This window comes from Oryza sativa, chromosome 4, assembly GCF_034140825.1.
Source record: "Oryza sativa Japonica Group chromosome 4, ASM3414082v1".
NCBI lineage: Eukaryota > Viridiplantae > Streptophyta > Magnoliopsida > Poales > Poaceae > Oryza > Oryza sativa.
The window spans coordinates 24533591-24560630 of record NC_089038.1 but is presented as its reverse complement, the minus strand read 5'-3'; the positions used below and the strand labels follow the sequence as shown (position 1 = coordinate 24560630).

At 45.9% G+C, this 27040-nt stretch overlaps 4 protein-coding genes and 1 long non-coding RNA gene across 5 annotated transcripts; 3 read left to right on the top strand and 2 right to left on the bottom strand.

Moving 5' to 3' along the window:
* Positions 1-438: 438 nt before the first annotated feature.
* LOC4336181 (glycosyl hydrolase 5 family protein) lies at positions 439-4237 on the bottom strand. Its single transcript, XM_015778134.3, has 4 exons — positions 3811-4237; positions 2373-2620; positions 1747-2267; positions 439-1235 (listed from the first exon to the last, which is right to left on the bottom strand). Exons 1-4 carry the CDS (start codon positions 4213-4215, stop codon positions 751-753), a joined length of 1659 nt encoding a protein of 552 aa, XP_015633620.1. The 5' UTR covers positions 4216-4237; the 3' UTR covers positions 439-750.
* Positions 4238-5324: 1087 nt separating this feature from the next.
* On the bottom strand, positions 5325-9377 carry LOC136351116 (glycosyl hydrolase 5 family protein-like). Its single transcript, XM_015778133.3, has 4 exons — positions 8958-9377; positions 7230-7474; positions 6597-7117; positions 5325-6110 (listed from the first exon to the last, which is right to left on the bottom strand). Exons 1-4 carry the CDS (start codon positions 9363-9365, stop codon positions 5620-5622), a joined length of 1665 nt encoding a protein of 554 aa, XP_015633619.1. The 5' UTR covers positions 9366-9377; the 3' UTR covers positions 5325-5619.
* A 146-nt stretch (positions 9378-9523) lies between these two features.
* On the top strand, positions 9524-11784 carry LOC136355991 (uncharacterized). The gene is made up of 2 exons (XR_010740613.1): positions 9524-10242; positions 10363-11784. It is a non-coding gene; the product is annotated as an uncharacterized lncRNA (long non-coding RNA).
* A 1355-nt stretch (positions 11785-13139) lies between these two features.
* LOC4336179 (cytochrome P450 71A9) lies at positions 13140-15199 on the top strand. The gene is made up of 2 exons (XM_015778871.3): positions 13140-14076; positions 14417-15199. The coding sequence occupies exons 1-2, from the start codon at positions 13171-13173 to the stop codon at positions 15044-15046; spliced, it is 1536 nt and encodes a 511-aa protein (XP_015634357.3). The 5' UTR covers positions 13140-13170; the 3' UTR covers positions 15047-15199.
* A 1913-nt stretch (positions 15200-17112) lies between these two features.
* LOC136351115 (cytochrome P450 71A9-like) lies at positions 17113-19903 on the top strand. The gene is made up of 2 exons (XM_066309285.1): positions 17113-18108; positions 19157-19903. Exons 1-2 carry the CDS (start codon positions 17200-17202, stop codon positions 19808-19810), a joined length of 1563 nt encoding a protein of 520 aa, XP_066165382.1. The 5' UTR covers positions 17113-17199; the 3' UTR covers positions 19811-19903.
* Positions 19904-27040: the final 7137 nt, after the last annotated feature.

The window sequence follows — 27040 nt, the reverse complement described above, 5'->3', positions numbered from 1 at the left end:
AAAGAAGTTGAGTGTACTGAAAATATAGGGAAAGGCCTTTCTCTGGCGCCACGATTGCTGTTTGCATATTTCAGATTCAGAATACAATTTTATTTTCTCGAACACGTAGGAGAGTTGTGTACCAATGTATTAAGAAGGGAAGTGCAGATTTCCTAGCTGCATTATTCAGTAAATTGCTGAGGAACTGAAATAATATTGATCTCAGACTGATGCTCCTGTTGTAGTTTTTTGCTTCATCCCTCGAATCAAAGCAGTGACTTATGAGGTTGTTGAGCCAGTACCTGTGAAGTCTTCAGAAGAAAAAAAAGTATCCAACTATGCACAAGTTGAGATGTGCATGAGAAATTTCAATAAGTGGACAACCCATGCACGCGACCTCAATAACTGGACACCATCCCTTTGAGTGAACTTTGCAATGTTTTAAGCCATGTCAACATATACCAACCGTAAAATACTAACACTTTTTATTCTATATAGTATATCAGAGAACAAGCATGGTATTTTTCTGTACATTCCTTTTATTCTCTCTAGTTTTTGTACACATAGGACATGTTTCAACAGAACTCTATAGAACAAGGCACAAGTGAATTCAATGGCATCACTATATACATGTGGAGTTCTGTGTATTATTTTACAAATTACAATAATATAGTCATCCAATTGCCTTGATTAACTAGGTGGAACTTGGCCCTTACTCTGTCATATTCATCCACCACACGCAATCAGGATATTTTCGAAATAGTGCCATGGTTAACTAGATGATGTTGGAGACCAGGGACCATCAGATGGCAACTGCAAAATGGAGGTGCCTGTGTGTCTACTGCTTAATATAATTTTGAACCACTGGCTCTCAGGATTGCAATTTGGATCTCCGGTTAGGCACTTGCACGGATTTGTTGTGATGATACCATCAGGAGTGGCATCCAGGCATACTCTGGTTCCATTTTTAGTGAGTTCAGTCGAAACATGCATTCCTGAATTTGATATTAGCTGCCACTTTGAACTGGATTTGCTGCAATCGGTCCCAAGCTGTGCATTCTCACCGACAGACTTGACCTGGAGGCATTGACCAGTGTGTTGCAGTACCAACTCGTGTGTTGATGTGTAGTTCCAAGCGTTTGATTCATCACATGGACCCAACTCAAGTGCCTCTGATGATTTCACCACGACACAAAGCCCGGATAGAGGATGGAATATTACGTTGTAAGGTTCTTGGCTGTTCGGTAGTCCAGGGCCTGGAGTGTAAATAAGTTTGCACTATTATCTAACTCAAGGAAATATAGTGCATATTGCAATGATTAAAATTTACCAGATTTTTACATGGCACATTACTTATTTTGTCTAATGTCTTACATACCATATTTTGTTTAAATGTCTTACATCGGCACTATCCATATATCGAAGTGTTCTCTTAAGAGGGTACATGTCATATTGTCATTTCATGAAAGGGCTAAAACAATGCATGCATACTGGTGGATAATCTGAAATTTATATCAGTGCAAAATAAATTTCAGCCAACAATTAAGTACTGAGAAGGGGCCCAATCCTATGACGAAACATGCAGAAGTTTATGTGTTGATTCACTAAAAGAGGTCAAATGCTTTTTTTTTATTAGAACAGTCCAGTATAAAGTATATAATCTTACCACATAAAATTCGAAATGTAGAACATTCCAAAAATCTATGTTCCCATATTCCTGATAATGTTGCTAGACAAGAATAAAACTGAGATAGGCGAAGCACAAACCTTGAAATGGTGATTGCAGAGAATTGATCCTTTTAATAAAACTGGGATTTCTAGCTGTACACCAATCCCATGATAGCAATCCATATGATTCATCATAAGCTAGAGTGCCCTCTCTGATATAGTAACTCCCTTGCAGAGCCCAAATAGCCCAGTCCAGATCCATTTCAGCTGCCACACTTAAGAAGCAAGTGAGATAGCGGTTGTCCCCGGTGTGTGTGCCAGACATATCAAACCCAAACTCGGAGAAAAACAATGGCCAGCCTTGCTGAAGTAGGAAAAGTCCTTTATTCTTTATGAAACCAACAACCATCCCACAAACATCATTTTGGTTCTGAGATTCCCAGTTGCCACCATCTGAGAAACCATACCAATGCTGCTCAAAGACTAACTTTCCAGTAAATGATAGGTGAATTTGATTTGGGACCACGAAGTTGAGAGTGTTGTCGAATTCCAGGCCCGACAAGATAACAAGGACGTCAGGATTTGCTGTATGCACAGATTCAGCACCCTCCTTCATGTACCTAAATGAGAATAGATTGTAAATGAAATTTTCCAATACCATGGGTCACACAAAAAAATCCCTATCAATTGAGATAAAAACAAGGCCTTTAGGTTTCAGTGACAACCTGTACCACAAACTAACATTTTCATAGGGGCCCCGGAGTTCGTTCCTCAAGCTCATGCCCACAACATTTTTTGTTTTCCTAAACATTGTTGCCATTGTCTTGAGGCCATTCAACCATTCTTCTGGGTCAAAGTACTTGTCACCAAAGAAGCCATTACCATCAGTTGTGCTGCAGCACCATCCTGGAGTGGTCATTTGGTTATCAAGTATGACCATAATATTGTTCCTGGCCAAAGCTGACACTACTTCCTACAGTTGTTCAATGTTAACCATGTCAGATGGAATAAAAAACCAGAGTTTTTATCATGTATTAAAACTGTTTACTTTAGTTTCCTTTCATATTTAGTACATATAAACTCTCTATATACTCGTGACTCTATGAGCATCTGTTTTCACAGATTACTGGGTCAACTAACTGGATAACTCATTGCAAAAAGAGAGATAACTATAGATACTTGATTTGGATTAGATAAAAAGTAGTACACCTAATGCAACCAGTTGCCGTCTATCTTAATCATTAGAATAGATCCGTAGAAAGAAAGATCTGTTCTAGCTAGAGTATTGTGGCTTGCAAGATACCCTCTTGGACCATTAATTTGGTAACTAGTAGGTAATCTGTACACGTTCAAATTAAACTTGTTTGGAAGAAAATAAAAGGGGAAAATGAAATCTATTCAAGCAACAACTACTGTTGGCCTTTCCTGAAATAGAAAATATGATCAGATCTTTCTTATACACTTAAGCCCTCAACATGAAATTGATTGTTCTTATTAATTATGCAAAAATGGATATCCTAAAGTTTCTTTGGGAAGCTTTATGACAAGGTTGAGATGATATCATCTGATTTCAAAATCCATCATCTCCAAAGTTTTGACTTCTAAGCAACTAGTTTTTTTGTTAAATAAAACCGCATGGCCTGCAGTTGGTTTAGCTATAAGTCAATTGGTTCAATGCATACTGTTGCTTGCCACAATGTAAGTCTACAATCTTATGCATCATTGCATCGTAATGACTATTTCGTCAGACAATATAAAATTTGCATGGACTCCGACTTAAATGTTTAAACGGACACATAGCTTTCATCAAGATTGTAAATCAGTCTGTTCATCTCACACAAAGTTACTCCTACTTACTTTTCTTGCATTCCATCATCAAAAGACTAGTTTCTAGCGGCAAGACAGTAAAAAATTGACCATCTTTGACTTGCTAACAGTAGAAACAGCTAGCTGCCAATTTAATGGTGGTGGTAAGAAAAACTAAGGAACTATTTCTTCAGACTATCATTAATAAGATTTGGTTAACATTGCCAAAATCTAACGAGGTTAGATTTAAAAATGCCAAAATCTAAGAAGGGTAGAACACTGGCCGGATAGCTCCAAAATCTTTTTGCCAAACCAATGCTTGGATATTGTTTTGGCTACTCGAAGAGAAACCCTTACCTGGAACACATCGATGAGGGGCAGGTCAAGGAGTCCGGGGTTGTTGACCCGGACGCCGGCGACGGACTCCCGCATGCCAAAGCGCTCCAGCGACCACCGCAGCGGCAGGCTCGCCAGCGTGGCGTTGGTGGCGAGGTAGGTCGGCCAGGTGAGCCTGACGCAGTTGAACCCCATCGCCGCCACGCGCGCCGCGATGTCCCCCACGCCGCGGCGCGACAGGCCCTCCGCCGCCACGGGCTCCAGGTGCGACGCCCAGTTCGCGCACGCCAGCTTCACGCGCCGCCCGTCCGCGCCCACCACCCACCGCGACGCCGTCGAGAGCGGCAGCGGCGGGAGCGAGGCGGCGGCGGCGGCGAGCGGGAGCAGCAGCAGGAGAAGTGGAGTGGGACAAGCGGAGGAAGCCATGGTAACTATGGCGTGGCAGAATGCCAACGAGGCGGATCTAGTGCGTTTAAAAGGAAAAAAGACGTGTGAATGACAGGTGGGCCCGGACGACGGTGGGCCCCGGTTGCAGTGTCACGTATGGTCTTCGTCCGCTTGGATAATTAGCGAAACGTGACAGCCCGGGCTCGTTCGGTTAAGCGGTTGGGGGCTTTAACTGCGGAAGCGCGCACTCCGATGGCCGCCTCTCCTCGCCACCGCCACGCCTGCGACGGCGCCGCCGCCGCCGTCGCCTTTCATACCTCCCGCGGTGTGCCGGCGTGGCTCTGTGCGACGCGCATCAGCTCCACGCGGCCCTCCTTTGATCAAGCCCCCGCGCGCTCGCCACCTCGCCCGAATCCGTCGTCGCTCCCGTCGAGTTGACGGTGGCTCTCCCTTCCCGCCTTGCCTACGCGCTCCGTCTGCTCCGCCTCGGGCCCCTGTTCGCCTCTCTCCGAGCAGAACGCACAACGTCCTTGCTCCGTGCGCGTGAGGGGGGCACCCACAGGACACCCACCACCTGTTCGTGGAAATGCTCAACACCGGATGCGTTTCTCTGGCTGTATGTGCGGGCGGACTTACACCATCATCGCATATTCGCATGGGCTTCGCCAAGTGCGGATGCAGTGACAAGCAATGCAGAGTTGATGTCTGTTCGCGGAAGTGAAGGAAGGAGAAAATCATGGTGTGGCGCGAAGCGGGGTTTGTTCAAGATGCAAGAACAGTAGTTGGTGTTTGCTGTTACCGGCACGCTAACAATAGTTGTGTTCTAAGATGCGCCGGCTTTATTTCCTTTAGCCCCGCCCTCGACAGCCTACTGTCAACATCAATTTGTAATTTGTAACTTTTCTCTCTAAATCTTGATGTACTCCCTCCGTTTCACAATGTAAACTATTTTAGCATTTTCCACATTCATATTAATCTTAATGAATCTAAACATATATATCTATTTAGATTCATTAATATCAATATGAATATGGGAAATGCTAGAATGACTTACATTGTGAAACGGAGGAAGTAATTGGTTGGCCATGTCTTCGGCCAACCCGGCTAAAAAATGTTTTCACCCATGTCAACATATGACACCAACTATAAAAAGATATCCCTTTTATTCTCTGTAGTATCAAAGAAAAAGCAGGGTATTTATCTGTACATTCTTTTATTCTTAATTTTTGTACACATATGATAGGACATATTTCAACAGGACTCTAGAAAACAAGAAATCAATGGTACTACTACTGTACACATACGGTGTTCTGTGTATTATTTTACAAGCTGCAATACTATAGTCATCCAATTGCCTTGAATAACCATCTGGAACTTGACACTTGCTCTGTCATATTCGTCCTTGATCAAATTCAAACAGGATATTTTCGAAATAGTCCAAGATTAACTAGATGATGTTGGAGACCAGGGACCATGAGATGGCAACTGCAAAATGGAGGTGCCGCCTGGTATGTGTTTACTGCTTAATATAATTTTGAACCACTGACTCTCAGGATTGCAATTCGGATCTACGGTTAGGCACTTGCACTGATTTGTCGTGATATTTCCATCAGGACTGGCCTCCAAGCATACTCTGGTTCCGTTATTGGTGAGTTCAGTTGAAACATGCATTCCTGAATTTGATAGTAGCTTCCACTTTGAACTGGATTTGCTGCAACTGGTGCCAAGCTTTGCATTCTCACCAACAGACTTCGCCTGGAGGCATTGTCCAGTTTGTTTGAGTATTAACTCGTATCCTTTGGTATAATTCCAAGCATTTGATTTATCACATGGACCCAACTCAAGTGCCTCTGAAGATTTCACCAAGACACAAAGCCCAGATAGAGGATGGAATATAACATTGTAAGGCTGTTGACTGTTTGGAAGCCCGGGACCTGGAGGATGGAATATTCATTAATATGTATAGCTCAAGGAAATACAGTGCATATTGTTGTGACCAAACTTTTAGTGGACTTTTACAAGTTACATAGCCCCTTTGCTTACTTTCTTGCACATCGGCCTGTGTATCCATCCAAGTGATTTCTTTTCAAGGGACACGTTATTCTATGATGAGGGCTAAACCAATGTGTGCATACTAGTTAATGCTCCGATTTCATATATGTTCCAATAAATCTGTTCCAACACAACCCAAAAAGGTGAAAAACTGAAAAGCGGTCCAATTCAACCAATGAAATATGCACAGGTTTTTTCTGTTGGTTCAGCAACTGAGGATTCATTATAACTTCAATTTTACCAGAGAGCTCCATTTTTAATGTGATTATCAAAACGTAGAACAACAGCACAGTTCCAGAAATCTTGAGAGTTGTATTACTAACAACGTTGCTATGTAAGAATAAAACTGAGATAGGTTAAGTACAAACCTTGGAATGGTGATTGCAGAGCATTAATCCTTTTAATAAAGCTGGGGTTTCTAGCTGTACACCAATCCCAGGATAGCAATCCATAAGATTCATCATAAGCTAGAGTACCCTCCCTGATATAATAACTCCCTTGCAGAGCCCAAATAGCCCAGTCCAGATCCATTTCAGCTGCCACGGTTAAGAAGCAGGTAAGATAGCGATTGTCAGCGACATGTGTCCCAGACATGTCAAACCCAAACTCGGAGAAAAACAGTGGCCAGCCTTGCTGAAGTAGGAACAGTCCTTTTTTCTTTATGGAATCAACAACCATCCCACAAGCATCGTTTTGGTTCTGAGATCCCCAGTTTCCATCATCTGAGAAACCATACCAGTGCTGCTCAAAGACTAACTTTCCAGTAAATGTTAGCTGAATTTGATTTGGGACCAAGAAATCCAGAGTATTGTCGAAGTTCAGGCCTGACAAAATAACAAGAACGCCAGGGTTTGCCGCATGCACAACTTCAGCACCCAGTTGCATGTACCTAAGTTTGGAATAGATTATAAACGAAAATTTTCCAATGATACGAGTCACACATAAAAGCCTTTTCAATACTTCTATAAGCAAAAGTAAGACTCAGTGTGTAAGTAACAAACCTGAACCACAAACTAACATTTTTGGAGCCTCGGAGCTCGTTTCTTAAACTCATGCCCACAACATTTTTTGTGTTCCTAAACATTGTTGCCATTGCACTAAGGCCTTTCAACCATTCTTCTGGGCCAAAGTACTTGTCACCAAAAAAGCCATTACCGTCGTTTTCGCTGCAGCACCATCCTGGAGTTGTCATTTGGTTATCAAGTATAACCATTATATTGTTCTTGGCCAAAGCTGACACCACTTCCTATGGTTATTAATTTAACAGAAGGAGTAAATAATCAGAATTCAACACTTGATAGCAAAAATCTCGTTTACTTTATTTCATTTAATGTTTAGTACGGGTAAACTCTCCCAGAATATACTCCTGAGTATGTGAACACATGTTTTGGTAGATTACTAGGTCAACTAACTAGATACATCATTGTAAAATGAGAGATAACTAATACATCCCTGGTTTGGATTTTTTTTTTTAAAAAAAGGAAGCAGACCACCTAATGACCCCAGTTGCCATCTATCGTCAGAACATATTTTACAAAGAAAGAATTTATCTAGCTAGAGACTTTCAAGGCACCCTTATCTTGGACCATCAATTTGGTGACTATTAGGAATAATGTCATCTTCACATAAACTGGTTTGGAAGAGAAACAAAAGGAAAAAGGGAAAGCTACTCAAACAATTACCATTGGTTTTTCCTGAAATAGAAAAGGACGATCAGATTGTTGATTATGCTTAAACCTTCAACTTGAAATTGATTGTTCTTATTAAATAAGCAAAAAAAAAAGAGGATACCCTAGGTTTCTTTGGCAAGTCTTGTGAAAAGATTGTGACGAGATCATCTGATTTCAAAATCAATAATCTGCAAAATTTTGACTTCTTAGCAAGTTGTTTTTGTTAAATTAAACCACATGACCTGCAGTTGGTTTAGCTATAAGTCAATTGATTCATTGCATACTGTTGCTTCCACAATTAAGCCTTATGCATCATAATAGCTATTTCTTCAGAAAAATGTAAAATTTACATGGACTCTGACTTAAATGTTTAAATGAGCCCATAGCTTTCAACAACAAAAAATGTAAATGTTCTTCTAGGTACAACGTTATCTACTCCCTCCGTCCACAAATATAAGCATTTCTAGTGTTTAAATTTAGTCCACGAATATTTTCTATAAACATTTCTAGAGTATATTTCCACATTCCAAGTTTTCAACCATCCCTCATAGTTATATTCCCCATCCCGGTGAATCGGATGGTGGCATGGGGATTCAACCAGGGTACATGAAAGTGGTTTCACCTTAACCTTTACTTAATTTCTCCTACAACTCTTGGACGGAGGGAGTATTTTCTTGCACTCTATCAGCGAAAATACTGCTTCCTCCGTTTCATATTATAAGACTTTCTAGCATTGTCCACATTCATATATATGTTAATGAATATAGACATATACGTGTGCTTAGATTCATTAATATCTATATAAATGTGGGTAATGCTAGAAAGTCTTATAATCTGAAACGGAGGTAGTAGCATCTAGCGGTAAGACACGGTAAAATTTGGCGCCATCTCGAAGACTCGAACTCGCTAACAATAGAAACAGCTTCCATTTCCCATGGTGGTTGTTAAAAAAAAAACAGCCATTTCTTAGAACTGCCATTAATAATAAGTTTACTTAACAACTTGGAGAAACCAACGTTGTCATTTACTCCGTGTTTGCTTATTCGAAGAGACGCTCACCTGGAACACATCGATGAGGGGCAGGTCGAGGAGTCCGGGGTTGTTGACCCGGACGCCGGCCACGGACTCCGGCATACCAAGGCGTTCCAGCGACGCTCTCAGCGGCAGGTTCGCCAGCGTGGCGTTGGTGGCGAGGTAGGTCGGCCAGGTGAGCCTGACGCAGTTTAACCCCATCGCCGCCACGCGCGCCGCGATGTCCCCAAGGCCGCGGCGCGACAGGCCCTCCGCCGCCACGGGCTCCAGGTGCGACGCCCAGTTCGCGCACGCCAGCTTCACGCGCCGCCCGTCCGCGCCCACCACCCACCGCGACGCCGTCGAGAGCGGCAGCGGCGGGAGCGACGCGGTGGCGGTGGCGGCGGCGAGCGGGAGCAGCAGTAGCAGCAGGAGAAGTGGAGAGGAAGAAGCCATGGTAACAAGTGTGGCCAACGGTGGCGGATCTGAGGGGGGTTTAAAAGGAAGAGATGTGCCTATGACAGATGGGGCCGGGGAAATGGTGGGTCCCAGCTGCAGTGTCACGTGCGGTCTTCCGCTCTGATAATTAGCGAAACGTGACAGCCGCGGCTCGTGCGGTTAAGCGGTTGGGGCCCAAAGCCCAACTGCCCAAGCGGACTCCAATGGCGGGCGCCGCCGACTTCCCAGCGGCGGCGGCTCTCCCCGCCCCCCCACCGCGCTGGCGACGGCGCCGGAGTTGTGCATTCCTCGCGGCGTGGTTCTCTGCAACGTGCGAGCGTCACGCTGGGGTGCCCTCCTCAAGTCGGGCGCGCTCGCCACCTCGCCCGAATCCGTCGATGCTCTCCTCGAGCTGACGCCACCGCACTCCCGGCCCATGGCACCTTCACCGCCCACGCGCTCCGCCTGTTCCTCCTCTGCCCCTGCTCGCCTCTCTCCGCACGGTTGTACAGCATCCCTCCCTCGTCGGCGCTGGTCACTCGGAGCCGGAGGACGCCCTCCACCTGTTCGTGGAAATGCTCGACGCCACTGGCCCCATTCTGCACCAGCACAGCACACTGTCGCTTGCACCTCTCGAGCCCACCTCGAGGATGTGCGCTCTGGATTTAGGCGCGGCGTCCAGGCTTACACCACCATCAAGCATGGGCTCATGTTTGATCGTTTGCTGGCTGTGGGGATGTCACGGCATCACTTGGTGCAGTTCGACGCCATGGAGGACAACGGTGCGGTCACGTGAAATACAATGGTTGCGGGGACACTTCAAGAATGCAATGGCGGACGTATGGTGATCTTGAGTTTTCTTGACAAGGCGCCGAGGTTGTTCGATGGAATACAGGTATGCAGTGGTGTGATGTGGTTGCATTTGCTCTGTTTGGATTGCAATGATCTCTGGATACACAGTTACGCACATACGGGCCTATGTCTGGAGGCACTTACTCTTTTCATTGAGATGCAGACTACCGTGCTGTTGCTGAACCCAAATGAGGCTACTGTAAGTCAGTAGTACATAAGGAGGAAGGGTCTTCCTCTTACCATTGTTCTTGGACTTGGCAGTGCACTGGTGGACTTATATGCGAAGTGTGGATGCAGTGACAATGCAGATAAGCATTCAAAGTTGGTGGCTGCCTGTGAGGAACTCAGAGGAACACCGGGGCTCTTCTCATCCATGTGTGAGGCCAATGTTAAAGCCCACGGACGTGGCATTCACTGGTGTTCTCCTGTCTTGCAGTTCACAGCTGCTTAGATGAGTAGGATCGCAGGCATTTTGTTAGCAATGACCCGGGATTATGGCGCCAGCCAAGGATCGAGCACTATGGCTGTATGGTTGATCTGTTAGTGCGGGCTGGACTGATCGATGAGGCATATCAGTTTATCAAAACCATGCGGTAGAGCCAAATGCAGTAATTTGGAGTGCACTAGTTTCTGCCTGCACAGTGCACACAAATGTTGATAGTAACATGCAAGATGCACTGAGGCATCCACTGGACCCAATTAGTCAATCACACTGGACTGATCCAGGATGCATTCCCATTGAGTTGGAGGGTGCATTCTCTTTGAGTTCTTCGCTGAAGACAGTGACCATCCCACCCCCACCCCCAGCTGATGACGGAGATATATGCGAAAGCTGAGGAGATGATTGTAAGTATCATTATGGCCAGGTACAGATGATGTAAGGCTCGACTTTGATCAAAATGAGAAGGAAGCCTCCGTTACACATCACAGCAAGAAGTTGACCATTGCCTTCAGCCTGATGAAACTGCGTCTCGGTGCAACAATTCAGTTATCCAAGAATCTGAGAGTGTGCTTGGACTGCCACTCTACCACAAAGGTGTACAACAGGGAGATTGTTGTGCGTGGCAAGAATAGATTTCAATCACTTCAAAGATGGTTCTTGCTCCTGCAATGAGCCAATGATTACTGATGAGTTGCTATACTAATTCTCTCTGCTGAGCTTTCTTTTATATAGGAGTATATAAGAGGCGCACCTGATGTCCTGATTTATTCATTGGAGCAGAGAGTAAATAGTACTCCAAAATATCGAATATCGTTTACTGTTGGAGTAGTACATGTAACAACAATTATCGTTTACTGTTGGAAGGAAAACCTGCTAACCTGCTAGTATAAGGGGAGAAAAAGACTTGGAAGGTACTGTAACATCAAGCCATCAATTGGTGTGAATCGTGTGCAGACCACATGCTACTGTGTTACGCATGAATTCAAATGAGAAATCAACCTCTCAAATTCGTGCTTAGCTTTTACGGAAGGAATACAGTTTGCATTTTGAATCTTGAATACTCCAGTCATCCCATTACCTTTCTTACCAATTACAACCTCCGATTCTTAATATATGATTGAGTTGACTTTTTAAATTTGTTTACTATCCATGTTTTTTCTAGGAATATTTGTGCAAATAGATTAAACATACTAGACATGTGTAAAGTGTTTTGATGACGAATGTACTGGTATTTTTTTCGCTCTAATTAAATAACTAATTGAATAAATATTGTTGGTTTTAGTTCAAGGAAAAAAAAAAACTATCGGTGTCATTTATTAAAAAACAGACGTAGAGTACTTTACAGCAACCCTTTTTTCTGTTTTAGTTTATGGAGTATAAATGAAGTAACACTATCAAAAGTCAAAGCTGTCAGCATTTCGTTTTCTTTTCATTTTTGTATTATCTTTTCCATGTCATCGAAAGATTAAACCTGCTACGTTTACATCGACAAAGAAATGAAGATTTCATGTTGCTCTGATCCTAAACAAAAGTAGTTAGCACTTGGCAGTCACTAGCGAGTAGGTGGGTCTGTGCCTAGACCCACCTGTCAGTAACTCAATGTCACCGAGAATGTCACGTGGGAATGTCACCGAATCCCAATCTAGAAGGGTGGTTGAGGGGTACTAAAAAAGAAAGAAATTTGAATGTGTGTGATTGATGGGATAAATAGTACTTGAATGGTAGAAAGACAACTAATTTGGAACGGAGGGAGTACATCATTCGTGCATTAACTAATTAAAACGATAATGCTTATAAACTCTTATCGGTTGAGCCACAGCTAAAGAGGCAGCGGAAATATGAACAAAATAATCAAAGAAAATTTATGAAGAAAACTTCTATTATTGGCTGTTTACAACTTCCCTCTCTTAATACGAAACGTACGCAAGTATTTTGGGTATTAAAAAAATATATTGGCTGTTTAAAAGCCAAGTTGAAAAATTGGTTATGATTAAGAAAAAAACCCCAAATGTAAATTAAAACTATATTTCAAAAATTAATATTTAACTGCAGCAAATAAGCAAACAAAGAGACAATGGCCGTGTTTAGTTCGTGTGACAAAATTTTTTTAAGTATACAGACACACATTTAAAGTATTAAATATAGATTAATAACAAAACAAATTACAGATTCCGCCTATAAACTACGAGACAAATTTATTAAGCCTAATTAATCCGTCATTAGCAAATGTTTACTGTAGCATCACATTGTCAAATCATAGCGTAATTAGTCTCAAAAGATTCGTCTCGCAATTTACATGTAAACTGTGCAATTGGTTTTTTCCTCTACATTTAATACTCTATACATGTATTTAAATATTTGATGTGACAAAAATTTAGGAGGTTTGAAGGGAACTAAACACCGCCAATAATTCTGAATTTATGATAGAACAGTACAAGTCAAATAAGATATCTCCTCCTGACATGACATATGTATAGATAGATGAACTTAGCCGCCCTAGAGACAAGCTAGAGAACAGCAAAGACAGCAATGTCCATGGCGTCTCTCCAAGCTCCTGAGTTCCTTGCGTCCTGCCTCCTCCTCGCCACCATTCTCTTCTTCAAGCAGCTTCTCGCGCCGTCGTCCAAGCAGCGCGCCGCCTCGCCGTCGCTACCACGCCCGAGAGGCCTCCCTCTCATCGGCAACCTCCACCAGGTCGGCGCGCTCCCGCACCGCTCCCTCGCCGCGCTCGCCGCCAGGCATGCGGCGCCGCTCATGCTGCTCCGCCTCGGCTCCGTGCCGACGCTCGTCGTCTCCACCGCCGACGCGGCGCGGGCGCTGTTCCGGGACAACGACCGCGCGCTGTCGGGGCGCCCGGCGCTGTACGCGGCCACCAGGCTCTCCTACGGCCAGAAGAGCATCTCCTTCGCGCCCGACGGCGCGTACTGGCGCGCCGCGCGCCGCGCGTGCATGTCGGAGCTCCTCGGCCCGCCGCGGGTGCGCGGGCTCCGCGACGCCCGGGAGCGCGAGGCCGCCGCGCTCGTCGCGGCCGTGGCGGCCGCCGGCGCCTCCCCCGTCAACCTGAGCGACATGGTCGCCGCCACCAGCAGCAGGATCGTGCGGCGCGTCGCCTTCGGCGACGGCGACGGCGACGAGAGCATGGACGTCAAGGCTGTCCTCAACGAGACCCAGGCTCTTCTTGGTGGTCTCTGGGTCGCCGACTACGTGCCGTGGCTCCGGTGGGTGGACACCCTCAGCGGCAAGAGGTGGCGGCTGGAGCGGCGGTTCCGCCAGCTCGACGCGCTCTACGAGCGCGTCATCGACGACCACCTCAACAAGCGCAAGCATGCATCCGACGAAGAAGACGACTTGGTCGACGTGCTCCTCCGCCTCCACGGCGATCCGGCTCACCGGAGCACGTTCGGCAGCCGCAGCCACATCAAAGGCATTCTCACGGTACATATTACGTACATGAACAAGAAGAGCATAGCACGCTGTGATATACGTTTTCCTGGACATGTTTTGGAAGACGCATATGCGCGCACCACACTCACACCCCACACGAATACGTCTCCCAACACATACACTAAGAGATAGAAATTAGCGGCACATTTCTTATCTCACTAAATTTCGGTCGGTCGAAAGCTCTGTGTGCGTGTAAAATTTGAGCATCAGAATTTAAACTTTAGTGGATAGACTGGAGTCATGTACTCACGACTCAACCACCACACCGCTGGTGCTTCCCCGTTTTCCTGGACATTTTGATCGATCGAAACCGAAATGTGTGGTCTTGCAGGACATGTTCATCGCCGGGAGCGACACGTCGGCGGTGACGGTGCAGTGGGCGATGACGGAGCTCGTCAGGAACCCGGACGTGCTCGCCAAGGCGCAGCACGAGGTGCGCCGCGTCGTCGCCGCCGGCGACAAGGTGCGGGAAGCCGACCTCCCGGAGCTCCACTACCTTCGCCTGGTCATCAAGGAGACACTGCGGCTCCACCCGGCGGCGCCGCTGCTGGTTCCACGGGAGACGACGGAGCCGTTCCGCACGGCGCACGGCGTCGAGATACCGGCCAGGACGCGCGTCGTCGTCAACGCGATGGCGATACACACGGACCCCGGCGTCTGGGGCCCGGACGCGGAGCGGTTCGTGCCCGAGCGCCACCGCGACGACGCCGACGGCTGCGCGCAGCAGCACGACGGGTTCGCGCTGGTGCCGTTCGGGATCGGGCGGAGGAGATGCCCCGGCGTGCACTTCGCGGCGGCGGCGGTGGAGCTGCTGCTGGCCAACCTCCTCTTCTGCTTCGACTGGCGCGCGCCGCCGGGGCGCGAGGTGGACGTGGAGGAGGAGAACGGGCTGGCGGTGCACAAGAAGAACCCTCTCGTGCTCATCGCCACCAAGAGCAAGAGGAACACAGGTGGCCATTGACGACGCAGACATGTAACCTTGCTGGTAGGGTAATTTTATCAGAAGGTACATACAACATGTGTAAAAGGTACATACAACATGTGCAAAAGGTATTATTATCTTGAGATACTTTCTCAAGGGTTATAAAATTTTCTTGATAGTATTATAAGGATATGTTCACTTTGTTACCGCATTCTAACAAACTAAACAAATTATTGCATTGCTGTTCTACCAAAATTTAGCATTTCAAAAGTTTCTTCTTATATAAACACTACCAAATTTTGATAGGGCTACAAACTAAATGCAACTAATGCTATGAAAATTTGACAACATTAAAATGTGCCAAAATTTGGTAACGCTAAATATCGGTTAGGTTGATTTCAGCAAAAACTGAAGAAGCTCTAAGCACTAAATCATCAGTAAGAAAGTTTATTAATGCTGCTCCCATCAAGACGGAGCTCAGACGTATCCGTACTGAGATACCACAAGTTCACATAAGGCAGAAGCCACGGACTCTGGATTCTGGAACGGTCTCGGTCGTTCCGGATCGGATGGGTACGTATGTCGCCCTCAGAAAGATGATGACACTGACTGTTGCATTTGCCAAGAGCCAATGGGTTGCGTTTGCGTCCCCAAACTTTCACAAAAACGGCAGTCCTCATCCATCCCTAGAGTTTAATTCTTTTTTGGGACTGAGGGTGTAGCCTTCCTGGTGAGAAATGAAAGTACTACTGGTACAAGCAACTAGAACGGGGAGCATATGGAAGCCGTCGTGAAGTTGCCCCGGTTCCTACTAGCTCTCTCTCTCTCTCTCTCTCCTGTTTCCGGTGCAGGATTGGGTAAAGACAGTACAGGAAGCGGCGGCGAGCGTCGTGCGCACGGGTCGCCTTCAAGGTACAGATAAACGGATGGTCGTCCCGGTCGCCGATCGCCATTGGTTTTCCCGTCGCGATCAGGTAGGAAACGCAGGCGCAACCGGCCCGTACCCGTATCTGGATGGCTTGGGTCAGTGCTGGTGTTGGACCGCCAGAGGCCAACATCAACGTGCAGAATACGGCCGGAGTTTGTGGAGGATTGCGAGACGCGTGTGCACGCACGATCGACGCGCGGGTTCGGCAAAGGAATAAGTTCACTTTAAGTCCCTCTATTCGTCGCCCAGTCCGATTTTCATCCCTAAACTCCAAAACCGGATACTACCCGTCTCCAAACTTACAAAAACCGGCACATAGCGGTTTTGGCTGACGTGGTGTCTACGTGGCTAGTTTAACTAGGTCTCCATGCTACGTGGCACTGATGTGGCGCTTAAGTGACAACTCGATTTGAGAAAAAAACAATACCCGTGGGACCCATAGGTCAGTTACATAAAAACAATAATTAATAAAGGTGGGCCATGTGGGCCCCACATGTCAATCTCACTGCCCTCTTCTTCCTCCTCGCTCGATCCCCATCTCCCCTCTCTTCGTCTCTCTCCCCCTCTCCTCTCTCTTCTCCTCTATCAGGCGCGATGGCCGACAGGCGGTGGTCACCGGGGAGAAGGGGCGGCGTGCGGCGGTGGCCGCCGGAGGAGGAGTAGATGCGGCCAAGGCGCCGAGACGAGCAGCGGTCGGTGGGGTGGACGGCGTAACAGGCGGCGAAGAGATGGGCGACTGCCGGCGAGGAGGATGGCGTGACGGGCGGCGACCGGCGGGGAGAAGGGGTGTCGGGACGGGCGGCGACCAATGGGGAGGACGACTGACGAGCGGCGGCCGACGGGGAGAATGGGCGGCGCGCGTGACGACTCGGGCGGCACCATTCCGGCTTTCGGCGAGGATGGCGGGAGCGGCAGAGGACGACGAGGACGTAGCAGCCGGAGCCCTTGCGCGCGACGGCAGCGGCGAAGTCGGTCCCTTCCTCAAGGGGGACGCGGGCCAGCACGGCCGTGGGCAGCGGCGGCTGCTGCTGGTGACGGCGTCGTCGTCGTCACTACGTCTTTATATTTATATTTATATACATGTGGGACCCACCTTGAATAACAATTACCTGCTTTCTGCTTTTGGTTGGTCCAACCTTACTTACTTACTACTTGGTAAGGATACATTGTTGATGCCCTAAGATATCTCCTCCTGACATGACATATATATAGATAGATAAACTCAGCCGCCCTAGAGACAAGCTAGAGAACAACCAAGACAGCAATGTCCATGGCGTCTCTCCAAGCTCCTGAGTTCCTTGCGTCATGCCTCCTCCTCCTCGCCACCATTCTCCTCTTCAAGCAGCTTCTCGCGCCGTCGTCCAAGAAGCGCGCCGCCTCACCGTCGCTGCCACGCCCGAAGGGCCTCCCTCTCATCGGCAACCTCCACCAGGTCGGCGCGCTCCCGCACCGCTCCCTCGCCGCGCTCGCCGCCAGGCATGCGGCGCCGCTCATGCTGCTCCGCCTCGGCTCCGTGCCGACGCTCGTCGTCTCCACCGCCGACGCGGCGCGGGCGCTGTTCCGGAACAACGACCGCGCGCTGTCGGGGCGCCCGGCGCTGTACGCGGCCACAAGGCTCTCCTACGGCCAGAAGAACATCTCCTTCGCGCCCGACGGCGCGTACTGGCGCGCCGCGCGCCGCGCGTGCATGTCGGCGCTCCTCGGGGCGCCGCGGGTGTGCGAGCTCCGCGACGCCAGGGAGCGTGAGGCCGCCGCGCTCATCGCGGCCGTGGCGGCCGCCGGCGCCTCCCCCGTCAACCTGAGCGACATGGTCGCTGCCACCAGCAGCAGGATCGTGCGGCGCGTCGCCTTCGGCGACGGCGACGGCGACGAGAGCATGGACGTCAAGGCTGTCCTCGACGAGACCCAGTCTCTTCTTGGTGGTCTCTGGGTCGCCGACTACGTGCCGTGGCTCCGGTGGGTGGACACCCTCAGCGGCATGAGGCGGCGGCTGGAGCGGCGGTTCCGCCAGCTCGACGCATTCTACGAGCGCGTCATCGACGACCACATCAACAAGCGCAAGCATGCATCCGACGAGGAAGACGACTTGGTCGACGTGCTCCTCCGCCTCCACGGCGATCCGGCTCACCGGAGCATGTTCGGCAGCCGCACCCACATCAAAGGCATTCTCACGGTACGTGTACATATTACGTACCTGGACAAGAGCATAGCACGCTGTGATATACGTTTTCCTGGACATAGGGAAGACGCGATATGCGCGCGCGCACCACTTTCACACCGCGCGGATATGTCTCCTAACTCGTAGACGGAAACTAGCTACACATTTCACATCTCATTAAATTTTTATCGAAACCTATGGTGTCTATAGCATTAACTACATTACCATGTAAAACTTGTTGCTTATGTGACACTATATTAATTAAGAGAGAGAGTGAAGAGAGGAAGAAACTGGGTCTCATGCAAGACACAGCTTCAACACGAGAATCTATGCAATAGACACTATCAAGTTTTGCATTGGGAGAGAATAGTGTCTTCATAATAGATGAAGAGTAAATATGATTAGTAGAGAAGAAAGATGATGTATTTATTAATGTCCCACTTTAAAAAACCATGGGTTGTAGAGTATAGTTTCTATTGTGATGTCTTATTGACATGACATCATAGACACTACTTATAGACACTATGGGTTGGGACTGCCCTATTCTCTCGGGTGGACGTCCACCCGTTTCTTGCATGCCGCCTAAATAATTATGAAAAAATTCGAAAAAAAATTATAAGATAGGTTAACATGTAATATATCATCTCACAAACATGTAAGTTCAAATTCGACTACTACGAGTTGTAACAAAAACAACAAATTAAACTCTAACTAGTATACGTATATTCACAGTTAAATTTGTTATTTTTATTATAATTTGTAGACGCCAAATTTGAACTTGCATATTTATGAGATGATATATTACATATTAACCTATCATGTCATTTCTTTTGAAAATTTTTCATAACCATTTAAATGCCATACAAGAAACGGGTGGACGTCTACCCGAGTGTTTAAAACAATTTCCCCTCTACGTCTGTGTAAAATTCGTGTGAGCATTAGGATTTGAACTTGAGTGGATGAACTGGAGTCATGCACCCAGGACTCCAACACCACGCCGCTGGTGCTTCCCAGTTTTCCTGGACATGTTGATCGATCGAAACCGAATTGTGTGGTCTTGCAGGATATGTTCATTGCCGGGAGCGACACGTCGGCGGTGACGGTGCAGTGGGCGATGACGGAGCTCGTCAGGAACCCGGACGTGCTCGCCAAGGCGCAGCACGAGGTGCGCCGCGTCATCGCCGGCGGCGGCGGCGGCGACAAGGACGGCGCCATGGTGCGGGAAGCCGACCTCCCGGAGCTCCACTACCTGCGGCTGGTCATCAAGGAGACACTCCGGCTCCACCCGGCGTCGCCGCTGGTGCAACGGGAGACGACGGAGCCGTTCCGCACGGCGCACGGCGTCGAGATACCGGCCAGGACGCGCGTCGTCATCAACGCGATGGCGATACACACGGACCCCGGCGTCTGGGGCCCTAACGCGGAGCGGTTCTTGCCCGAGCGCCACCGCGCCCACGACGCCGACGGCGAGCAGCAGCACGAGCACGACGGGTTCGCGCTGGTGCCGTTCGGGATCGGGCGGAGGAGCTGCCCCGGCGTGCACTTCGCGGCGGCGGCGGCGGAGCTGCTGCTGGCCAACCTCCTCTTCTGCTTCGACTGGCGCGCGCTGCCGGGGCGCGAGGTGGACGTGGAGGAGGAGAACGGGCTGGCGGTGCGCAAGAAGAACCCTCTCGTGCTCATCGCCACCAAGAGCAAGAGTAACAGAGATGCTCATTGACGATGCAGGCATGTAACTTACGGAGTATCATTACTATGGAGTATATATCTAGTTATCAAAAGTGATACTGTAAAAATTTAAGCTCGGTGGGTTCCCGAATTTCCTACTTCCAGCTCAGATAAACGCAGTAGCTGTGTAGCCGTCCTGGTGAGAAATGACAGTACTACTGGTAGTACATTACAGAGAGGGCCAGCTAGAACGGGGAGCATATGGAAGCCGTCGTGAAGTTAATCCGGTTCCTACTAGCTCTCTCTCTCTCTCTCTCTCTCTCTCTCTCTCCTGTTTCCGGTGCAGGATTGGGTAAAGACAGTACAGGAAGCGGCGGCGAGCGTCGTGCGCACGGGTCACCTTCAAGGTACAGATAAACGGATGGTCGTCCCGGTCGCCGATCGCCATTGGTTTTCCCGTATGGCCGTATCTGGATGGCTTGGGGCAGCGCTGTTGTTGGACCGCCAGAGGCCAACATCAACGTGCAGAATACGGCCGGAGTTTGTGGAGGATGCATGCGAGACGCGTGCACGAACGATCGACGCGCGGGTTCGGCAAAGCGGTGGCAGCGTGTGGAACTAGCCGGCCGCCCCCGCCTGAGTACCGTTCCATTGGCAACGGCAACAAATATACTACTACGTACGGAGTAAACTTGGACAAACCGGGTCACGGAAGCCTCGCGTCACGGGCCATCGCGATCGAGATCAGACAACGCAGGCCGGCCACGGGGCGCGAATGCATGGGTCGCCCTCAAAATAATCGAATGGTTAATTGGTTCGGTTGATAATTGCCATGGGTTGCACGGGAATGTATCCTATACACATAAGTCTTTTACGTGTATACAATTATCATAGAAAATTTTAAAAAAATGTTTTACGTATATTCTTAATAGGACCTTGATGATGAATTGGAGGAGTTGTAATAGCATGTCCTGGTTGAACGTCACCGTGGGTGCGAGCGCTGTTGGCACCACCTGCTGCTGCTGCGGCGGCATGGAAGCTACCTCCACGTAAAGGTCTGCAGAGGCAAAGGTCTCCATCATGGCGGTATTGTCGTCCGTCCACATATTCATCAATTCAATCACTATCTTTATTCTTTTTTTGTTTTTTTCCTTGGAGGAGTAGGAAAAAAAATGAGTACGTGCGTCTTTGGTGGTGAGAGAAGTGCATGAATTGGTAATGTGAAGGTGAAAGAGGATGAGGATTAGAGGCATTGTATCTTGTCAGGGCGTCTTGTACCAGTGCGGACTGTGCGACTAAACAGGGCCCCAAATCTTAAGGGCCCCTATTAAGTATACCCAATATATAATAACTAGCATGGTGGCCCGTGCAGATTGCGCGGCTAGCATCATTATATTTTCTTTTATATAATAGCATATATGTTTTCTCATTATATTATTCAAAAATATTAAAATTACATCATAATTTTAAATTTTGCAATAGCTTTACGAAAATACAAATATGTAATATTCATATTGTATTTTATATACGTGTCAGTTATTAATTATATTTAATTCCGAATTTTCTGTAAATTGTATTTCTATATAGACTCTATGCTCTTCTTCCAATATTATTTATTTTTATTTCTGAATTTTTATTATTTCTGGTTGTATTTCTATAAGGACTCTAAACTCATCTTTTAATATTCTTTAATTTTTAATTTCAAATTTTAGTTACTTCTAAATTGTATTTCTATATTGACTTTAAACTCTTCTTCCCATGTTTTTCTTAATTTCGAATTTTAGTTATTTATAAATTGTATTTTTATACGGACTCTAAACTCTACTTTTAATTTTATTACGTTTATTCCAAATTTTAGTTAGTTTTAAATTCCTATTATTTCCTAATTGTATTTCTATATGGATTCTATACTCTACTTCGAATATTTCTTATTTTTAATTCTGAATTTCTATTATTTCATAATTGCATTTCTATATAGACTCTATACTCTACTTCTAATATTCCTTATTTTTAATTCCGAATTTCTATTTTTTTTTCTTAATTGTATTTCTATATGGACTCTACACTCTACTTCTAATATTCCTTATTTTTAATTCCAAATTTCTATTATTTCCTAATTGTATTTCTATATGGACTCTATACTCTACTTCTAATTTTCCTTATCTTTAATTTCGAATTTCAGTTATTTTCTAATTGTATTTCTATATATACTCCATACTTTACTTCTAATATTCCTTATTTTTAATTCTGAATTTCAGTTATTTTCTAATTGTATTTCTATATGGACTCTAGTCTCCTCTTCTAATATTCCTTATTTTTTAATTCTGAATTTTAGTTATTTCCTAATTGTATTTCTATATGTACTATATACTCTACTTTTAATATTCCTTATTTTTAATTCCGAATTTCAGTTATATCCTAATTGTATTTCTATATGGACTCTATACTCTACTTCTAATATTCCTTATTTTTAATTCCGAATTTCAACTATTTCTAAATTGTATTTCTATATGGACTCTGTTTTTTCTTTTTCTCCGATTAATGTGAGAATTTCTAGGCCATGAGAGCGAACGTGGAGGCTCCTTTTTCTATTCCTTTAATAATATAATAGATATTAGAGGCTTTAATTTTGTTAATTTGCAGCCTAAATAGTAGTAAAACTAAGGCCCAAAATAATGCAGAAGGTAAACGATCCATCTTCCAATTTCCATTGTACAGCCATCCGCGTCTCCGAAGTCTCCTCTCCTCAGTCCCCTCCAGCCTCCGCGCTGCTTCACATGCCAGTTTGTTGGGCTGTAAATACAACAGTATGTGTGTGTTTTATGTGCTGGCCCATCTGCTAGAGGGCCCATCTAGTCATGTATATGTAAATAAGGATAGCAATACAGAGAAGGTGAAGCTTCCAGAGAAAATTGGCTGCCAAAAAAACTTCATGGTATCAGAGCCGACCGGCCGGCGGCAGGCGACGGCTGAACCCTAGCTGGCCGGAGGCGTGGAGGCTTGAGCAGGGTAGAGAGTGCGCATCAGCAGCGGCGCGGAAGAGCGGGGCCAGCGCGGCGCGTCGAGGAGGAAGAAGCCGAGCAGCTGCAGGTGCGGAGCTGCTGCTGCTGCTTGGGGCTGAGCTCGCAGGTGCAGAGCTGCTTTGGGCTGAGGCAAGAAAGAAAGTGCTGGTAAACAGCTGGTGTTGGTGCTCCTCAGGAAGAAGTGGCTCTTGCTCTGTAGTGGCGGGGTCACAGCACAGTGAAGACTTTGCATCTCTTGTGGGTGTGTGATTGGCAAGGAAACCGAGGTAAAAGCACAGCTACTGCTTTTGTGATATTGACTATTTGAGCAATCTATAGGAAGGGAAAGGTAGAACAGGGGGCTCAGATCTGCTAGTTGGGTTTCTACTGGTTTGCAGTTTCAGAATTTGCATTATGGCAGAAAATCAAGGAATAGAACAAGTGATGGGTAAATTGGTGGACATGCTAGCGAAAAAATTTAGTGAGGCCTCAACTACAAGCAATGCAATTATCCCTCATACTGAATCAATACTGAAGATTGAGTTAATGCAAAACGAAATCAAGTTGGGTGTCAAAAATTATTTGAGTTGGTCAAGGAGGGCATTACTAATACTAAAAACAAAGGGGTTAGAAGGATATGTCACAGGAGAAGTGAAGGAGCCTGAGAACACATCAAGTGTAGAATGGAAGACTTGGAGCACTACCAACTCTTTAGTGGTGGCATGGTTGTTGACTTCATTAATCCCAGCTATTGCTACAACTGTTGAGACTATCTCTAGTGCGAGTGAGATGTGGAAAACTCTTACTAAACTATACTCAGGAGAAGGTAATGTGATGCTAATGGTGGAGGCACAAGAGAAGATAAGTGCTTTGAGACAGGGGGAGCGCTCTGTGGCAGAATATGTCGCAGAGTTGAAGAGTTTGTGGTCCGATTTAGATCATTATGATCCTCTTGGATTAGAGCACTCTGATTGCATAGCAAAAATGAAGAAATGGGTTGAGCGTAGAAGGGTTATTGAGTTCTTGAAGGGTCTAAATCCAGAGTTCGAAGGAAGAAGAGATGCAATGTTTCACCAAACCACTCTTCCTACCTTAGATGAGGCCATTGCAGCTATGGCACAGGAGGAGCTTAAGAAGAAAGTATTGCCTAGTGCCGCACCATGTTCACCAAGTCCCACCTATGCAATTGTACAAGGTAAAGAGACTAGAGAGTGCTTCAATTGTGGTGAAATGGGACACCTTATGCGTGATTGTCATGCTCCACGCAAGCCTACTTATGGGAGAGGAAGAGGTGTTGATAGAGGTGGAACAAGAGGTGGAAGAGGCTATGCTGGTAGGAGCAATAGAGGAAGAGGTTATGGATATAGAGGTGATTACAAGGCTAATGCAGTTACTCTAGAAGAGGGTTCTTCCGGGACTACACCTGACAATGTTGCCAACTTTGCTCATTCTACTTCAGGTAGTTTTAATCAAGCATTTATGTCTATGAACACTTCTCATTCAAGTTGGATATTAGACTCAGGTGCATCCAGGCATGTCACTGGCATGAGTGGAGAATTTACATCATATAAACCATATTCATTTGCACACAAAGAGACCATTCAAACTGCTGATGGCACATCATGTCAGGTTAAGGGGGAGGGCATAGTGCAATGTACTCCATCCATTACTTTGTCATCAGTGTTATATGTCCCTTCTTTTCCAGTGAATTTAATTTCAATAAGTTCTCTTGTTGATAATATGGATTGTCGGGTTTTCCTTGATCGTGAGAATTGTTTAATTCAGGAGAGAAGAACAGGGAAGAAACTTGGGATTGGTATCATGCGTGATGGACTTTGGTACTTGGACAGAAGAGGGACAAATGAGGATGTGTGTGCACTAATGGCTTCAACAAGTAAAGAAGTGACTGAGGTATTACTTTTGCATTGTCGACTAGGACATATATCTTTTGAAATTATGAGTAAAATGTTCCCGGTAGAGTTTAGTAAAGTGGATAAACATATGCTGATATGTGATGCATGTGAGTATGGGAAGCATACTAGAACATCATATGTGAGTAGAGGACTTCGCAGTATTTTGCCCTTTATGCTAATCCACTCAGATGTGTGGACGTCGCCTGTGGTTTCTATGAGTGGAATGAAATATTTTGTCACCTTTATTGATTGCTATTCCCGCATGACATGGTTATATCTCATGAGACATAAGGATGAAGTGCTTAAATGCTTCCAAAACTTTTATGCATATATTAAAAATCATTTTAATGCTCGGGTTCAATTTATTAGAACTGATAATGGAGGGGAGTATATGAATAGTGAATTCGGTCACTTTCTTTCTTTGGAAGGAATATTACATCAGACTTCTTGTCCTGATACTCCTCCACAGAATGGAGTGGCTGAAAGAAAAAATCGCCATCTTTTGGAGATAGCTCGGTCACTAATGTATACTATGAATGTACCTAAATTTCTATGGAGTGAGGCAGTAATGACGGCAGCTTATCTCATCAACCGCACACCATCAAGAATACTTGGAATGAAGACACCATATGAGATGATATTTGGGAAGAATGAATTTGTGGTTCCACCGAGGGTGTTTGGCTGCACTTGTTTTGTTAGAGATCATAGACCATCTATTGGGAAACTTGATCCTCGAGCTGTTAAATGCATCTTTATAGGCTATTCATCCAGCCAGAAGGGGTATAAGTGTTGGAGTCCATCAGAACGGCGGACATTTGTAAGTATGGATGTTACGTTTAGGGAATCTGTTCCATTCTATGGTGAGAAAACAGATATAAGCTCTTTATTTGTTGATCTTGATGATTTAACTAGAGGTGACCATGATCAACAAAAGGAAGGTGAAATCTTGGGTCTCAAGGAGAATGAACAATCAAAGGGAAAGATTGTGGTTGGTGAAATTCCATGTGCTATAGGTGATCCTGTACAAGAACAAGAATGGAGAAAGCCACATGAAGAGGAAAATCTTCAAGTTTACACAAGGAGAATGAGACTTCCAACAACTCAACAAGTTGAAGTTGATGATCAAGTATCAGATGATCTTACTCATGTGCAAGTGTCTTCGGAGTCAGGGGGAGAACAAATAGAAATTAGAGAAGAAGAATCAAACTTGCCAATTGCCATAAGAAAGGGGATGAGAAGCAATGCAGGCAAACCTCCACAAAGATATGGTTTTGAAATTGGAGATGAAAGTGGTGATGAGAATGATATAGCCAATTATGTATCTTACACTTCCTTGTCATCGACATACAAGGCCTTTGTGGCATCTCTAAATTCAGCTATAATTCCTAAGGATTGGAAAGAGGCAAAGCAAGACCCAAGGTGGCATCAAGCAATGCTAGATGAACTAGAAGCTCTTGAGAAGAACAAAACATGGGATCTTGTATCCTATCCCAATGGAAAGAAAGTGGTAAACTGTAAGTGGGTATATGCAGTGAAACAAAATCCGGATGGAAAAGTGGAGAGGTACAAAGCAAGACTTGTGGCTAAGGGATATAGCCAGACATATGGAATTGATTATGATGAAACGTTTGCACCGGTTGCAAAAATGAGTACGGTAAGAACTATAATATCTTGTGCAGTTAACTTTGATTGGCCATTACATCAATTGGATGTCAAGAATGCTTTTCTACATGGCGATCTTCAAGAGGAGGTATATATGGAAATTCCACCTGGATTTGCTACTTTGCAAACTAAAGGTAAAGTATTGAGACTGAAGAAATCCTTATATGGTCTCAAACAGTCGCCAAGAGCATGGTTTGATCGATTTAGGCGTGCAATGTGTGCTATGGGCTATAAACAATGTAATGGAGATCACACAGTTTTCTATCATCATAGTGGAGATCATATAACCATTCTTGCTGTTTATGTTGATGATATGATTATCACTGGAAATGATTGCTCGGAGATAACTAGGCTGAAACAAAATCTAAGCAAAGAATTTGAAGTTAAGGACCTAGGCCAGTTGAAATATTTTCTGGGTATTGAAATTGCAAGATCTCCTAGAGGGATAGTTCTTTCACAGCGGAAATATGCATTGGACTTGCTCAGTGACACAGGTATGCTTGGATGTCGCCCAGCCTCTACACCAGTTGATCAAAATCATAAGTTATGTGCAGAGTCTGGAAATCCAGTGAATAAGGAAAGATACCAAAGGCTGGTTGGGAGACTGATATATTTATGTCATACACGACCTGACATAACTTATGCTGTCAGTATGGTGAGTCGATATATGCATGATCCAAGGAGTGGGCATATGGATGCTGTCTA